At 35.1% G+C, this 17,443-nt stretch overlaps 1 protein-coding gene across 6 annotated transcripts in view; it reads left to right on the plus strand.

The window, feature by feature from the left end:
• SOX5 (SRY (sex determining region Y)-box 5) overlaps positions 1-17,443 on the plus strand; it is a 695,778-nt gene that overhangs the window by 485,591 nt on the left and 192,744 nt on the right. For all 6 annotated transcript variants that reach the window (XM_012732907.1, XM_012732908.1, XM_004693212.2 and 3 more), the window contains 2 exons: positions 5,602-5,774; positions 10,240-10,308. In XM_012732907.1, the coding sequence (XP_012588361.1) occupies positions 5,602-5,774; positions 10,240-10,308 (242 nt within the window). The remainder of the gene's footprint in view (positions 1-5,601; positions 5,775-10,239; positions 10,309-17,443) is intronic.

The raw sequence follows: 17,443 nt of genomic DNA on the forward strand, positions 1-17,443 counted from the left end.
AAACAATCCTCTGAACGGACACAAAAAGGACCCCAGTTTTAGGCTTGTAGAACAAAACAGTTTGATTAAAAAACAAAAACAAACAAACAAAAAAAACCTTTGCCAACAACAGTCAAAATATGGTATACATTGATTAGCTGCATGAAAGATTTATTTCTTCTTTTCTAATAAGCCACGTAGTATGACTGGTCAGTATACAGAGTTTTTTACCCTCCTTTAGGGCAGGAGCACTGAGTAACGGGTTATGAAAGGTGAAGAAATTCCTTTCATAGCTTCTTAGTCATTGAGAAGGGGAAAAAGCAGCGCCTGACTCCAGTTGGCAGCCGGCAGCCGCAAGCATTGTTTCTGCTGCGCACAGCTCCATGGGAGCTGAAGGTCATTGCATTGGCACTTCACCTGAGCCGGTGTCTGGGGATCCAGAGCGGCTTTGACTCATGTAAACAGAGCGTTCGTTTTCCAACAAAGTGATTGCAAAATTTATATTTGACTACAATATTTGTAGAATTATAACACAAAGATCTGCATGCAAAAGCCAAGTATTTCTATCTTCCTGAGGTTTATAAAAGTGAAGCATTCGTTTGAGAGGTTTCCTCACTAGGTCACTCAGAAATGTCTAGATCAGTTTCTCTACCTGTCTAGTTTGAAGAGTTCTTTAGTGTCCGGTTCCTTTGCCATCAGTGTCCCCAGCATTCCCTTCTCACTTAGGTAAGAATGCATTAATTTAGGCCTGTAAAGTGTCATATCTGTTATTAAGGAAAATGTCAGCTGCATTTGGTATAATAAAAAAAAATCTCTCTTGAAAGCTGTAATTTTGTTCTTTCTGGAAGATGGTACATAAAGGCAAACACCAGACAAGTCTAGAATGTCAGTAATGGATTCAAGGGAGTAATGCAGTTAGCAGTACTATAACCTTTCAGAAGTCGTGCATTAAAAATTTGCTATGTAGATTCAACATGTGGGTTAAAGTAGATGATCTCTTAGGTGCCATATACTTTTGAGAGAAAATATATATTTAGATTCAATATGTGGCTTGGAAAGAGATAATTCTGTTTAAATAATGCCACTTTGAAAACAAGCAAGTTAGGGATAGGAATCAGATCCTTGGTGGTCAAGGAAGGGGACCTTAGAGTTCTGTTAGTATAAAATATGAAAGTTTAAATCTCAATGTTTAAATATATTACAATTTGTATCATCTTGAAAATTGTTTTAAAACCATTCCTTGAAAACCCAGTAACTATTTATGAATCATATAGTTTGCTAATGATAACCTTGTGACTGTTTTATTTGATATATTAACCTAAAATTTTCTGTACATTTTAACTAAGAGGAAAGAAATGATGAATATAGAATTTGTTCAGTACAAGAGTCACTCATAAGGATGGTGCATGCCATAAAGTCACTTCTGAGTAAACATATGCTTTTTAAACATTTAACATTTTAATCTACTAGCTTAGTAGTAGTTCCCGTGTAGTCTGTCTGTCTATTTATTTATAAAGATTTATTCATGCACACTAGAACTGGTTACAGCCTGGAGGTACAGGGGTGATAGGATTCACCAGAAACAGAGTAGGAAGCAGAACAGTGCTATTGACTGCAATACACTGCTGAGTGGAGTAGCAGACAGCACAGCAGAGGTCTGCTGCATCATATGGGTCAGCTGCCTGGCCTGGGACAAACTAGTGCTGTAGTGGCTGCAGATAGCTTCATAGTACTTAGCTTTAACCCCTTGCGCCACCAGGAAGGCCCAATAATGTACCTTTCAAATATAGAATCTTATATTTTTAATCTGGATTTTTTTTAAGATTTATTTATTTATTCATACAGAACTGGGGTACAGGCCAGAGATGCGGAGAGTGAGAGGATTCACCAGGGACAGAGTGGGGAGCAGAACAGGCAGATCGATGAAGTACACTGCTGAGGGGAGCAGCGGGCGGGCCAGGAGAGGTCTGCCACACCATGTGGATCTCCTCTGGGACAGTCGGGGATTGAACTCAGGTGGAAGTGGCTTCAGCTTCTCAGTACAGTGCTTTAACCCACTGTGCCACCAGGGAGGGCCAAATCTGGATTTTTTTAATTGAACATAAAATTATGCTCTCAAATTATTTCTTTTTTTTTCCATTTTAATAATGTACTCATATAACAAGTACATCTATTCATTTGTGCAAGGGATATGATGATCCTAAAATTAAAATAATGGTGAAGATTTTTTTTTTTTTAATGTAGAAGAAAGCTTACACTGTACTGATTACGAAAGGTAGAATTAACCCAACAACTTTGCCTGTTTTATACTCACATTCCTCTTGCTAGGGGAAATATGGTATAGTAAAGATGATTTTGCATCATATTGTCCTGAATCTTCCAAGTACTTGTAAGATGTTTTGAGATGCTTATTTCTGAATAGATTTTAGTCTGTAAATGCAGTACATTTAATGTGATAGTTCTGAAAACTTTTTTTTTTTTAACTCTGAGTAAGTGAAAGGAATATTCTTGGAAAACATTTATAAAATTATAATCTGTACCAAAAGGTAAAAGTTTGCAATAAAAATGGTATAGTATCATACTTTAACTTAACAAAGTTTGATCAGTACGTTCCTAACAGAAATAATACAGCATGTGTCTTATTCATAACATCCCAGAAATAAAATGTCCAACCAGGAGGTAACAGAGTAAAGACCAAAGTCAGTTGTTCCAAATGCTCCATCTCTCTCTAATACAGCTGCCTTAGCACTGAAAGCATTATGATCTACTTAAATCCGAAACTGTCCTTTTAAGGTTCTGAAGAAAAAAGAACAACATTGATATTTTGTAGACATTGTAGAATTCTAGAAGGTAGCAGTCCTTAGTAGAAAATGAACTGTATGTTATACATATACATAGTAGAGTATAAACTGTATATGATAAATGATAGTATTCATTACATATTTTTAATTGACTCCAACTTCTGAGAGTTTCTATTTCAGTAAAGAATACCTAGCTATTTTTTATCAAAGTTTGATTAAATTTGCTTAAAAAGACCGATTCATGAAAGTTTGTAAATTGTATAACATAATAATTCTTTATTATTGTTCATGCCTTTAAATAAGGAGCCTGCTTTTTCTCTAGTTGACTATCACAGAGAGAAGCTTCAGTTGTAAACTTAGACTAACTTAAGTTAGTCTAACTTAGTTTTTATTCATTATACTTTTTAGTTCATTCCATAAATTCTACTGTTTTGCCATGTGCCATGTTCTGAAGATATAAGTGTAACAAATGTGTGATCTTCTAGAGTTTACAGTCTAGTGGAGACCCTTTCATTAGACAACATTTTTCAAGGTGACACTACAGATGATATTTAAGTCCTTCAAGTGGGATGTCAGTTAAAAGCAACAATATCCCATAAAAAATTTAAGCCAAGTCCTAGCCTTTATGACACTGATAGTTTAAGAAACGCCAATAAGGAAAGATTAAAGAAATAATAGTGGTATTATCCATGTAGAAATGTTCTATAATGGGAAGAAAACATTAAAATGACCTATAATCCTAGCACCTAGAAATAGTATTAACTTAATATACAGATTAATTTCTCTTCAGATTTTTCACAAACTTAGATATATGCCTGCATTGAAGTGTTTACACACATGATTCATTTCTGTTCAATATTTTTCCACCTGGATTTATATTTATATGAAAAAAATCCCATGTCATTAAATATCCTTAAATATAGTTTTTCATGAATGCAATCTATCATATGGATGTTCAATAATTGTTTGATTATTCCCATTTGACATTTTTATTTATAAGCACACTTATCTTCATTTCTTACAGTTTTGTTGGCTAGATATTTAGAAGTGAAATTACTACAGGAAGGTTGTGAAGATAGCAGATGTGATTAATGTTACTTTTCCTAGTGTGGATTCCTAAAAATGTGGTAGCAAAAGTTACTCCACCACTGATAATTGTGTGAAGATGCATATTAAACCATCATTGGAGAATTTTCATTGAAAGATATTCCTAGTTTATATTTAGATTATGTAACATTAGGCTTCTACTTATAGCACTCCGATATTTATTCTTTTTTAAGTAAGTGTTCTTCTGAGCTATCATAAATTATTAGCAATAATTTATTGGATGGGCTAGGAATTGATAATGACAAAGGTTATAATGCATGGGTCTTGCCTTATACTCAGAATTTCTTTTCTAGATGTTTGTTCTTTAGCCTGTGTGAAGTACTTGAAAAACATTATTTCCATTCTAAATGGGCTCATGAAACCTATCTAACTATAGCTCTTAGCTTCCTAAGATAGCACATGGTATTTCAGCATAAATTGATAGGGAGCAATGCAGTGGCATAGGGCAGGGTGACTGGGTTATAACAGATCCTTCTACCTAATTACATGTACAGGTGGCAAATACATTATTAAAATAGTGCTTAGTGTCTTGTTTGAAGTGAAAATTGTAATTAAAAAGTATGTTGTCTCCTACTGGTAGTACTTTACCATAGGGGTCTTGTCTTTCTGGAGAATTTTAAAAGAATAATTAAAAGTGCTCTTGTTTCTGTTTCAGTGAACTGCTCACATTTCAGTGTACAATAAAAGTATTTTACCTCTCTACAACATTTACCGGGTTTCTGAGGCATGGTATTTATATTGAATGGCTACCCTGATAATCTTCACCAAATCTTGAATTTAACTGTAATCTTGGGTGGCCACCATGTGATCTCTTAGTTTTCTAACAGATTTCATTATATCATATATTCTCAAAGTTGAATATTTTTTCTGCTAGTTACATTTTTGAAGTAAGCTTCTGAATGGCATATGAGAAAACAGTCAAATAGTTAATGAATTTATTAAAGTAGGATTCCTTAGTTCTGATTCTTCAAGACTTTTTAAGAAAAATAAAATCATCTTGTTGATAATACCTTAATATATTGTTTTAATTATGGTTGTTAAATTTCCAGGTTTTCCTCTTTAATTTGAGGAAAAGCTGCTTTAGTCAAGGAAATATATTTTAGACTTTTTATGGTGTCAGCCTCCAGCATAGAACATACAAATAGCCAATGCTCAGCTGACTTTACTTTTAAAATAAAGGGGTAGGAAACTATGGATTATTAATTATAACATATTTTTTTAAATAAAAAAATATTTTTATGTTGATACTTGTCACTGGTACATAGCCATTGCTTTTATTTTTAATTAATTTATTTATGCATATAAAACTGGGATACAGGCCAGAGGTGCAGGGGCGGTGAGAGGATTCACCAGACACAGAGTAGGAAGCAGAATAGGCCCACTGATAAAGTACACTGCTGAGGGGAGCAGTGGGCAGGTCAGGAAAGGTCTGCCGCTTCGTGTGGGTCACTTCCAGGGCGAGGATCAAACTCATGCTGAAATGGCTTTAGCTTCTTAGTGCTGTGCTTTAACCTGCAGCACCACCAGGGAAAGCCCATAGTCATCACTTATTATGGCTGAGAGAAAATCTAAGGGTTGATGTGATCTGAACTTCAGATTTGAAGTAGTTCCTTATATAACAGGACTATTTATTGCAAATTCACTCATCTCTTTTCTCTTGTGTGTGTGTGTGTGTGTGTGTGTGTGTGTGTGTTATATCGTGATGTTATTTCAGGGACTCCTGAAAGCCTTGCTGAGAAGGAGAGGCAGCTCATGGGTATGATCAATCAGCTTACCAGTCTCCGGGAGCAGCTGCTGGCTGCCCATGATGAGCAGAAGAAGCTAGCTGCATCTCAGATTGAGAAACAGCGCCAGCAAATGGAGCTGGCCAAACAGCAGCAAGAACAGGTGAGCGACAAGTTCCATGGTCAGATTCCTCAGCTGTGTTTCTAGGTCACGTTCCCAGGACACAGTGATCTTACTACACCCCTGCCCTGAAAGACATAACTAAAAGGACAGAGCACCAAGGCTAGCCAACAACAAACTCCTAGGAAGTCTATCAATTACTTCAGTGGCAAATAAATGTGGACGTAATTAAAATCAAAGTGAAATTTTGATAAATTGTGAGAAAAATAACAAAAAGAATACTGGGGAGTGAAGAGAACATTTCCAGTCAGGAATGTTCAGAAAGATTTCATTTAATAGATGCTTGTTATGAGCTTTGAATAACAGATAGGATTCAACTAGTGCAGTGAATTTCGTTATGGGACAGGCAGTGTAGGAAGGAGGCTATTAATCGTTTTTCAAAATAAGGCATGAGACTCTAAACCAGAACCTAGAAAGAGAAGGAAGGAATCAAGAGGTGGAAGAGTATTTATACTTAGAATTTTTTGAAGTAGAAAAGGCAAGGAAAGATAGTGAGCCAGGTCAAGTGAAGAAAAAGGCAAGTCGGGAAAGTAGTTGATTTCATTATGTGGAATTTGAGCTGCTATTAGCTTGTTCAACTGGAGATATGTACAACAAATGGAAATACCAGCCAACATTTTGGAGAGAGGACTGAGTCAAATTTCATAGACTGTCCACATTGTGATGGTCTTTAAGTCTTTGGAGTAGCTAAGTGCCCTTTGTTTATTCAACAGATACTAATCAAATGCTCCTTAGATGACAGGAACTGTGCTAACTGCTGTGGCTACCTCAGTTAACAAGACAAAGTCCCTAACTCCAATGGAAAAAGTCAGATGATTGACAAAGGAAAAAAAGGACTTTATATAATTTCAGAGAGTGATAGGTGATATGAAGAAATGCAAAAGAGTAATTTGGTAAATTTAGTTGATTGTCATGGCATGTTGGTATTTCTTAGGTTGGCTGGTTGGATCTGGTGACAACTGAGCTCTGATCAGAATGACTTCCAAGAAAGCCATATTAATATATGATGAAGCATTTTCTGCAGAGGAAAGGCAAAATCACAAATTCTGGCCTTAGCCCAGTAACTGTCTAAGTAGAGAAGGACCATGATTTAGTCCAGGGCATTTGTACACACAGATATTGTAAAACCTCAGCTGCCTTCAAAGTGCCAGCTAGCTGAGTTAATAGAGGTGAAGAAATAATCAGATTGCATTCAAAGTGATTGTGTTTCTTTCAGCTTTCTTTTCTCTACTCCATGTTTCAAATCTGCTTAAAAGGTGATGTTTTTATTTTTAATGAAATGCCTGACCATTTTCCTTAAGCATTTATCTGTCCTGTTATTGAAATAGGGTTCATATTCCTCCTGCTTTGCCATCATAAAAGAGTTCAGAGCACTTGCCTCTGATAATCTAGAAAAACACCAGTCTTTCTTGTCTATAACTCTCAGTGCTTTAGAATCTGAATTCTAGAAAATCCCAGGCGTACTGAAACACAGCTGTATGATGAAAGTATTTTTTTGTAGAAAATACTTACTGTGGTGAATCTGAGGGCGCACTTGTCCTGAAAAATCTTAGCTCTCACAAATGCAGAGTAGTTTCACTTTTATTCTTTTACATTCTGACCCATCTCCAAGTGCCATCAGAGGATTCTAGAATGTTTTGTGTTCTCTGACATACTGCTTGAAACTTTAGAATTGCTTTCGACCTCCCAGAAATAATTGTGTGTTAGAGAAATAGTAGGCAAGAATATCACCACAGCCTTAAAGGTTATCCACAGGTCAGGTTTTTTGCTCCCCTCTGCTCTCCTAGAATCACCTAGAGTCTCCACCAGTGCATAGACTTCACTCTTGTGGCTAAAGATATTGTCATCAGGACATAGGGAACTCTCTGGAAGACATTTAATATTTGCTGTTTTAGATTTAGGTTAGGCTTGTCTTCTCTTAAGACTTCCTTTTCTGACCTAACTCTGAGCATGCCCTACTCAGCACACTGATAGTGCAGTTAGAACCCTTAGAAGTGCTATCGAAATTGTTCACCAAAAGCTTTTCCAGGATTCTAAAGTCCATTCCACACTCATATATGTATTGAGTACCATTTTCCCCCAAAGGTTTATTTATTTATGCATACAGAACTGTGGTATAGGCCAGAGGTGCAGGGGTGGTCAGAGAGTCACCAGAGACTGATTGGGGAACAGAACAGGCAGATCGATGAAGTATGCTGCTGAGAGAGCAGCAGCTGACGCAGGAGAAGTCTGTCATGCCATGTGTGTCACCTCCTGGGCAGGGACTAGCATGGTAGTGCTGCATTGTAAGCCACTGCAGCACCAGGGAGGGCCCTGAGTACTGTTTTGATGCAAGTTTTGAACCAGTATCAGAAGAATACAATCAAAAATCCTCCATGTGTTGAATTTTATTTGGGAAAAGGTTGACAGTGAGTCATAAGTAAAATATAGTGCATTATGGTGAAAATAAAGTAGAAAATTAGGGATGTTGGTGCTAGGTTAAAAAAAAAAATGCTCTTTCAAAATATGTGCTGAGGGAAGACCCATTGGCAAGAGCATCCCAGGTAGAAAGTTTCTCAAACTGTGTGACAAGAGCGGCAAGAGAAAGGACAGAGAGGAGAAGAAAATCTGAGAGGCATAGAAGAACCATATCTAAGCCTAAACCATATGGTTTAAAACATCTGTAGCAGTCTGTATAAAAGTAGGAAAGAAGATGGAGAAAAAAGAGAATCTCACTTACTTGTATCATTAGAAAGATAAATAATATAATGTATTTTAAAAGGAGTTTGCCTTTTAAAGGGTGCTGGTTTATTGTAGGAAAGCAAAGACTGCAGCAGAAAGAACAAGTAAGTAAGGTTATTTCAGCAAACCAGACATGAGACAACAGTGACTTGGAACAGGAGGAAACTTGGGCAGGTAGGAAGTGGTCATTTTCTCCATACATTGTTAAGGCACTGAGCAAAGGATTTAAATGTCAGCTGAGATATTGATGATATGTAGAAAGAATAGATTTGAGTAAATGAGATACTTATTTTTCTCCATCTTCTTTCTACTTTTACACAGATTCCTACACATGTTTTAAACCATATTCCTAAGATAAATTGAAACCTCAGCAGTAATCTTTTTGCTGCAGAGGTTAAATTTAGGTACACTTTTTGTGATGAAAATGATAGTGACTATAATACCATGAGAATAGGAATTAGGTCATAGTCACAAGACTAAGTTTCAGTAAGTTAATGTTACATTCTATGAGTTGGTCTCCTATCCTATATACTATATTGAAATGTTACATTCTATGAGTCGGTCTCCTATCCTATATACTATATTCTCATACATTTGTTAATTCTGTACTGTTTTTGTACCAGGCATTGTACAGAGTGCTTGTAGTAAGCAAAGCTGATATGTTTCTTATCCTCACTAGTTTTATGGATTTCTACCTAGGAGACTGGGTATGTTCATTAAAATAAAACTGAATATAAAATCATAGCATGGGGTATAGTATTAAGTAGTTGTGGAAGATGTGAGAGCAATAACCAGGAGGTGATTATGATAGTCCCTGACTTAGACATGCTTCAGGTGATCACATTGAGTTCTCAGTCCTGAGTTTAGTTTTGAAACTGTTAGGCTTGACATTCTTTTGAAAATGTTATTGGATAGATGGTTCTAGGCTTAAAGCAAAGGTCTAGGCTAGAGACAAAGTTACAACCAGTTCGTGAACACATGGAAGTAGGAAAGGAGAGAATAGAATGGAATCTAAATTGCACAGTGAAGCCTGCACAGAAGCATTGCAAATGAGAGAGAAAAAGCACAGCAGAGAAATGTGTCTTTAGTAGCCAATGAAGAGAATACAGGATCAAGAGAAAGCACTTGAGTTTTGCATTCTAGTACAAGGTTAGCCAGTGAAGACTAAAAATCACTTTATATTTTACAAAATGGACTCATGATAACTTGATTACGAATCAAGTAAGCAAGAATGGGAGCGGAAACCAGAAAGGAGTATGTTGAGTTGACAGTTAAGGATTTGTAGAAGTAGAAATGAGGATAGTCTTTACCAAAAAAAAAAAGGAAAAAATCTCACTAAGAAATAAACAGCATTTGAGACAATGCTTCTTTGAACTCTTTGGCCACAACAGCCCCCTGTTCATGTAATACTCTTATAGCAATGAGCTGAAAATGTCAGAGGCAGGTCTTTCTTAATAGTTTGCCTGCAATAGGAATCTCTGAAATTCTTTAACACTTCATATCCAATTAGATCATTGTTGTGTAGTTTCATGTAGGCCAAAGAGAGATACATAATTTCTCCAAAAGCTAAATATTTTATCTGTCCCTATTTTAGACAAATTACTCGTGGTATAGGGGCACCAACACATTTTAATAATTGTCATGTCCTTGGAGAAATAAAATATTGGTGATTTCCCCTTGGAACTACAATATGCTTTTAAATTTTTGATGTGCTATTTCTTCACAGATTGCAAGACAACAGCAGCAGCTTCTGCAGCAACAACACAAGATAAATTTGCTTCAACAACAGATCCAGGTCAGAAATCATAATTTCATACTTATGTCCCATTAAAAATAGATGCATATTGTCTTTCTCATTGTTAAATGACCTAACTGAAGTCACTTTCCAGATAAAACTTGCTTTCAACCTATTTTATGATGTGGTTCCTGAGCCATGAGAATCTTGGAGATAGTGGCTTGCTGTGACTTTCACCCTGTACAGTGTTTTAAAGAAATGTTAGAAATGTTTCCTTTTTTTAATGGTCAAAATGTGCCATAAGTTTTCTTCATGGGGAAGGAGCAGGGGAACCCTAGCAGAAAAGTGTAGCAGGTTTTCAGTTACAGAGCAGTGGCAGAGTGTGATGAAGGTGGAAGTTAGGGATGGTTGTAATTTTGCTGTTTACATCAAACTTCATCCATGGGTATAGCCTAGAGGAACCATATGTGAGGAAGCCATAATGTCCATATCTTTGTATGCAGAAATTTACAATGAGCAGAAGCATCAATAAAAAAGGAGGGAAACAGCTGTATTGATAATGAAAAAAGTAAGTTGCCAGGAATAACAGGAATCTAATTCATGGAGCTATGAATTCAACCCCATGAACCATCATCCATCTGGAAGTTTGCAGTCAGCTTATCTGGGGAGAAATTCATCATTCTTTTTGAAATTATATCTTGAGAATCTAATATAATTTATTAAGTGTAAATATCATAAACGTCAGGAGCAAACATGTCAAAATTATTTCATTCATGTATTAATCATGTTTAGGCTTTTTTGCCCACAGAGGTTATCCCATTTTATCTAATTGGAGCTGGTATAGTTAATTTCTTTACTCACGAATGTGCAACCCTGTCAGGGTTTACTCTTATTCTACCTGAGACTTGCTTGAGCTGGTCACAGCTTCAATGAACAGAAAAAATCAGCAGTGAGATATTCCATCCAAGAGTCTCTGGCTTCCTTAACTGTAATTGTGAGCAGCATGTGTAATGTGATATATTACCTGCCTACTACTATTGTAAGTGTAGTTACTCAGTGGTTTAAACCATTCATTGGATTTTATGCACAGTTTAAGTGTGCTAATTTATGGTTTTAGTCAGTGGTATTAGGTTATCAACATTCAAAATTTCTTAAACTATTGAAAATCTAAGGAATTAAAATTTTTATCTCATTTTAAGTAATATGCAATGCTATTGTCTGCTATATAACATTTTGCAAGTCACACAGTTTCACTGTCATTTGGTACAATGGTGTACAATTGGGGGCCAGTAAATTTAAATTTTTGTAATTTTTATGTGGTTGAGTCTTTTGAAAAGCAGAGTTGTAAAAATACAGCTAGTTTTTTTTTCTTTTTATAAGTATGTAAAAGGTTCAGCAAACTGTTTTCTGACCCTTTAATGCTAGTCAACATCTTCAATGTTTCTAGGGGAATTGTTCTACAATTAGGACCACTTTATTCAGAATGTGGATTTTAAGCTCTGTCATTATCACAAAATAAGAAATGGATTGATTTCTTGCTCCAGGGTGTGGAGCACTATAATTTATAAGTCAGAGCATTTTAAAAATAAGATTCTGTAAAAATGATCAGTCCTAAAAGTCCTATGGCTGCAGAATACAGAATACATTGAGGTGCTCATACAAGCTGAGTGACTTAGCCAAGAGCGCACAGCTACTTATCAGTAAGAGTTTTCTGACTGGGTATACTTTTTTTTTTTTTCCTCCTGACAGAAAAATTTTCTGTTTTTAGAAATTTTGCTGAGTTTGAGAGTTTTAAAATTTCAGAATTTCTGTTGCATCAAAATGGTATAAATGGCTGGTCTGCACTAGTTCACAAAGTGGACAATCCAATTGTATTTTTTTTTTTCTAAAGGAAAGTATTTCCTAAAGAAATAATGTCATACTGATAGTAATTGGGGGAAACTGAAAGAGATGTTGAGGTAGTATATCTGTGTATTGTCCTCTCTTTAGTGTTAATATATTGAGTGACACTGAGAGAATCAAACCTATCAAGCTTATTTTAAAAAAATGATCTGGAAATAGGGATTGGTTCAGGCCAAAAATAAGGAATGGTCAAGACTGTCTGAAAGAAATTCATCTTCACAATATCTGGTATGTTCACTAAGATCATAATTCTAAGATATATTTATTTAAATGGTTGATTTGGGGCAGTCTTAAAGACAATATTTATGAAAGTCACAGTATATTGAGTCATTTAGTCTATTGAGGTATTGTTACTGGAAGTGCTGATACAGTGACATGTTCAGAAATAGAAGGTTAAAAATGTAGACCATTCCTCTGCACCTTCACATAAAATCTTTTCCACATTTCTTTACAGAATGTTTTCTTTCCCTTTCCATCTTCTTTCTGTTTCCCTTTTACCTTGGCAACATAGAACAAGGAGGAGTAAAAATCAAAGATGCTATATAAAAGGCAAATCAAATTTATAACAAATATATATCTTTTTTAAAAGTCTAGTCAGTGCAGGCCCTCCCTGGTGGCGCAGCAGGTTAAAGCACAGCACTAAGAAGCTTAAGCCACTTCCGCATGAGTTCGATCCCCACCCAGGAGGTGACCACATAGCGTGGCAGACCTCTCTTGACCCGCCCGCTGCTCCCCTCAGCAGTGTACTTTGTTGATCTGCCTGTTCTGCTCCCTACTCTGTCCCTGGTGAATCCTCTCACCCTCTGCATCTCTGGCCTGTACCCCAGTTCTATATGAATAAATAAATAAATCTTAAAAAAAAAAAGTGTGTAAAAAAAAGTCTAGTCAGTGCATACCTAATGAAATACTTGTGTAAGAATTAACAGAGGTTAGGTTTGCTTTGATACCTGAAATGTCTTATGCAGTATGTATTGAATGTGAGCTGTAATTCTTTTTCTCCTTAAATAGAAAAAAATATTAATTTATTCATACTAATTACATCATCTTAAGCTATTTTGTACCATTGTTGCTTTGGACTTCAAAGCACAATGTATTGTCATTCCTAGAGTGTGATGCAGCAGTAGACTGCACTGGTCTATTGTCAAGCTCTACAATTAAGGCTACTTCTAGATCTTGTTTCAGTTATAAATATACACTGTGTTAACTTGAACAGATGTTGGTAAAGCAGCCATTCATATATGGGCTAGATAGTTCTGTTAGATAGTTCAGATCGATAGGTTGAGGGAGCAGGGCAAATTTTTATACTTGGATACTAAATAATAGGAAGATAATATCTCCAACATGTTTTTCTCCTTGAATGTGAGATTTTTTAAAAAGATTAATTTGCACATCTTTATTCCATTTTAGTTGTAGGAAATAAATATATGAGCAAGTTTATAGATGTGTCTGTACACAAGCATGCACATACTCTTATAATTCAGGTCATTTAAAATTTCTTTTGGCTTGCTAATTCTTTTTAAACTCCAGATAGAGTTTTGGTCGATTTAATTCTTTGGTTACTTATTCCAAAGAAAATGCCATGGGAACTTGCAAGTTACTTTTATTTAATCACTTAAGATCAATTTTATGAACTATTTTTATCTCTTTAAAACACAACATTAGCTCTAAAATTGTATGATTCTCATTTGATTGAAAACTCAATCTACACTACTTCCTTTACAAGAATTTATAGAGCTACAGTGTTCTGCCAAGTTTATTCACATAACTCATTAGGATTAAAAGAAGAATAATTTTTTTTACTCTTAGCAATATCATAAATCAGTTTATCCTACAAATAAGATAATATCAGAATGTCAGAAATTTTAGCTTCTCTCAAGAACATGTGCATTTCTTTATATTAAAAAAATTATTTATTTATGCATATAGAACTGGAGTACAGGCCAGAGGTGGTGGGGAGTGAGAGGATTCACCAGAGACAGCGGGGAGTACAACAGGCAGATTGACGAAGTACATTGTACACTGATGAGGGGAGCAGTAGGTGGGTCAGGAAAGGTCTGCCATGCCATGCGGGTTACCTCCCTGGCTGGGGATTGAACTCATGCTGCAGTAGCTGTGATAGCTTCCTAGTACAGTGATTTAACCTGTTGTGCCATCAGGGAGTGCCACCTGTATATTTATTACCATCAAGAAGTTACAGCCACCTTTTTCTTTTTTTTTTCTTTTTTTTTTTTTTTACTATCCAGTAATCTTTTCCTTGATTATTTTTATTTATTATTCTTAAAAAGGATAACTTTTTGGTATTACTGTATCTATTTTAATGCATATTAATATATGAGGGGAAAATTACAGTATTTCAGAAAAAAATAGCTTTCTAGGTTTTTCTGTGGAAATTTGCTTTCTTTTAACTTTGTTGCATATTTTACAATGCCCAACTTTTAACATCTTTATTCCTTAAGTTCTTTTTTATATTAAATCATCCTTTTTCTAACACTAATAGTTGGTTTTTATTTACAATAAAGAGATTCCAAATCAAGGATTCTTCCTTATCCCATTCATCTCTACTCAACTTCTGTTATAGCAACAAATTGAATTTTCCTGGATGTCCATGGTCCTTTTAGTCTTGGAACTTTGGATGGGACAAAGCTTCTATAGCTTTGAGACATAGGACATAGGTGTGGTTTAAGTTTCTTACCCTTTTCAGTAAAATATAATGGAATTTAAGTTTCTTATATTAGTATCTAATAAAGTCAATCCATCAACATGTTCTGGTATAAAATCCACTTACATTATTTTTAAGGACAAATGTAAAGATATTGTATAGCTTTTCAAATGCTGATTATCATGATTGACTGGGAGCAAAGTATTTGAACTTTCAAAAGAGATCTAACAAATTTATTGCTTTCCCATTTTGATAAACGTTTCAACTATTGTTCATTGTGTTCTCTTGGGGTCAAAGAATTGGTATTTAATAACTCCTTGTCATTGTGCTGACTCATAAGTGAAGCATGTGCAGAACTTAGGAGTAACTTTGGGTGACTGATTTTGCCTGGAGTTTTAGGGTAGCACAAAGGACAAATTTTTGTATTCTTAGTCAGTAAATGTGCATTCCGCAATGTGTAGAAAAGAAGTTGGATGTTAAATTGGTATAGGATTATATTTAACTGAATGAAATATAATTTTAATGATATGAAGTATTTTCATAAAGATAGAGCACAGCCTCACAAATTAGAGATACTCATCTCTACATCTTCACACCTCATCTACTGTGTGATCTTGGGCAAACTGTTTAATCCCTCTGAGGAATAAATTGCATACTTTTACCTGTTAAATGAACTTATAATACCTAAGACACACCTGGTTAGTCTGAGAATTAAATTGGATCATGCCTGGCATTTAGTGAGCAGACAGTGCTAAAATATGTTGAGTAAATACAATTATATTATAATTGTATTTCTGATGATAGAAGTTTATTGAGTATTTCTAGCAATCGAAAAAATTTTAAGATGAAAGAATATAATCTACATGGCAGTAACCTTGAAAATTGTGAGTTCAGTGTTCCAGATTCACTTTTTAGAACTGCAAAGGATCCTTGGTAAGTTTTTACTTGGAACTATCTTGCATTTTGACATTTAAAAATTGAAACTAAGGAGGTTAGAAGATTTTCCCAAAGTCACATAAATTGTTACTTGTGGGACAACGGCTGATGTCCAAGTTTCCCAAGTCTTGGTTTAGTTCATTTTTATTGCACGAATGTTCTGCCATTTAAAGCTTAATGGTCCAAAGTTTTAAAATGAGTTTTCTTACCCTGGGAACTTATTCTTACAATATAAAAATACACTTGACTTACATACAATTGAATGATTAAGTTGCAATAATGGGCTCAACGAATTTGTGATAAAGGTTTCATTTTATTTGAGCCAAAGTTCTCTGAGCTCATTAAGAGTTTTGGTAATTCCTGATAAGTTATTATGCAGAACAAAATCCACTGAAATATTGTGTTGAAAACATAATAATGTTAAAGGTGAAATAATAGTACTTGACTGACCTGCTGATTTATGATTTCTTTCTCTGAGTGTGGTAAGTTGGAAGCATTTTACCCTTCCCTCTTACAAGACCCCACACACATTAAGAGCACAAAGAGATTGCAAAGTAACCTTGTCTCTTTAGGAGACTGGAAATGCCAAGAATAAACACCTTGCAATTAAGGTAGCATTTCAGCCTGAGAAGAAAATGCATTAACTCCTTGAGCTACAACAAATGTTTTGCCATATGAAATAAAATATACCACAGCTGGACAGGGTACAGTTTTTGGCATTCACATAGATTATTAGTGGATAAAATATGGTGATAGAAAAAAGTGACTTGAAGGATGACTTTCCTCACTTATATTTTTTTGAAGCAGAGCTTCATTTGAGAACATAGGTGGCATCTTGACAAAGAGCAGATGACAACTCTAGCTGTCCTTACTCAGAGGAAGCCACTTTAAAACCCTTTAAGCATTCAAATATATATGTGAATATATATATATATATATATATATGTATGTATGTATGTATATTTTCACATATATAGATATTTTAATATGTGTGAATATATATATATATATATATTTTTTTTTCCCCTCTGTCCAGACAAGCCAGTCTCTGTAGATACAGACAAACAAATAGAGTGATATACTTAGATACTTCCATTTTTAGTGATGTAATACTTGCTGCCTGGCTATAGAAGTACATGAAAGCAGCCGTGCAGAACCTGGTTTTTATGCTATGCATCCTCTCACTCAGAGAGTGCTCCTTGAAAATACTTTAAGCTTTTATTTTTAATAGCTTCCCATTATTTCTCCTATATAGAAAATAGTATAATTATATTGTTATTTTTGACGTGCCAGCTTTGAACATCAACTTGGAAGCATGAAGATTTGTTTATTGCCCTTATTGCAGACCTAGCATCCTCTTCTATTCTCTCCCTTACCTCACAATGTTGTTTTATATAAGCCAGTTATGTTTTTTTCCTCTAGGTACTTTTAAATTCTAGCTTACTTGCATCTCTGTTCTTGTTTCACCAATCATACATAGTGTGTCTTGTTAGATGAGGCTGGCCTCTACTTTCACAATATCTATTATTTGTGTTTACTCTAAATATATATAATGTGTGTCCCTGCATGTATACCTACATGTGTGTTCACACATACCTATTATAATCCTAAAAGGTGAAAGTCAAAAATATTCTGTCTTCAAACCATACATTATCCTTTGGTTAGTCTAATCAGGGTACTGTTTTACTGTTTTTTTTT

Source organism: Condylura cristata, unplaced genomic scaffold (assembly GCF_000260355.1).
Source record: "Condylura cristata isolate star-nosed mole 26May11 unplaced genomic scaffold, ConCri1.0 scaffold00036, whole genome shotgun sequence".
In the NCBI taxonomy this organism is placed as follows: domain Eukaryota; kingdom Metazoa; phylum Chordata; class Mammalia; order Eulipotyphla; family Talpidae; genus Condylura; species Condylura cristata.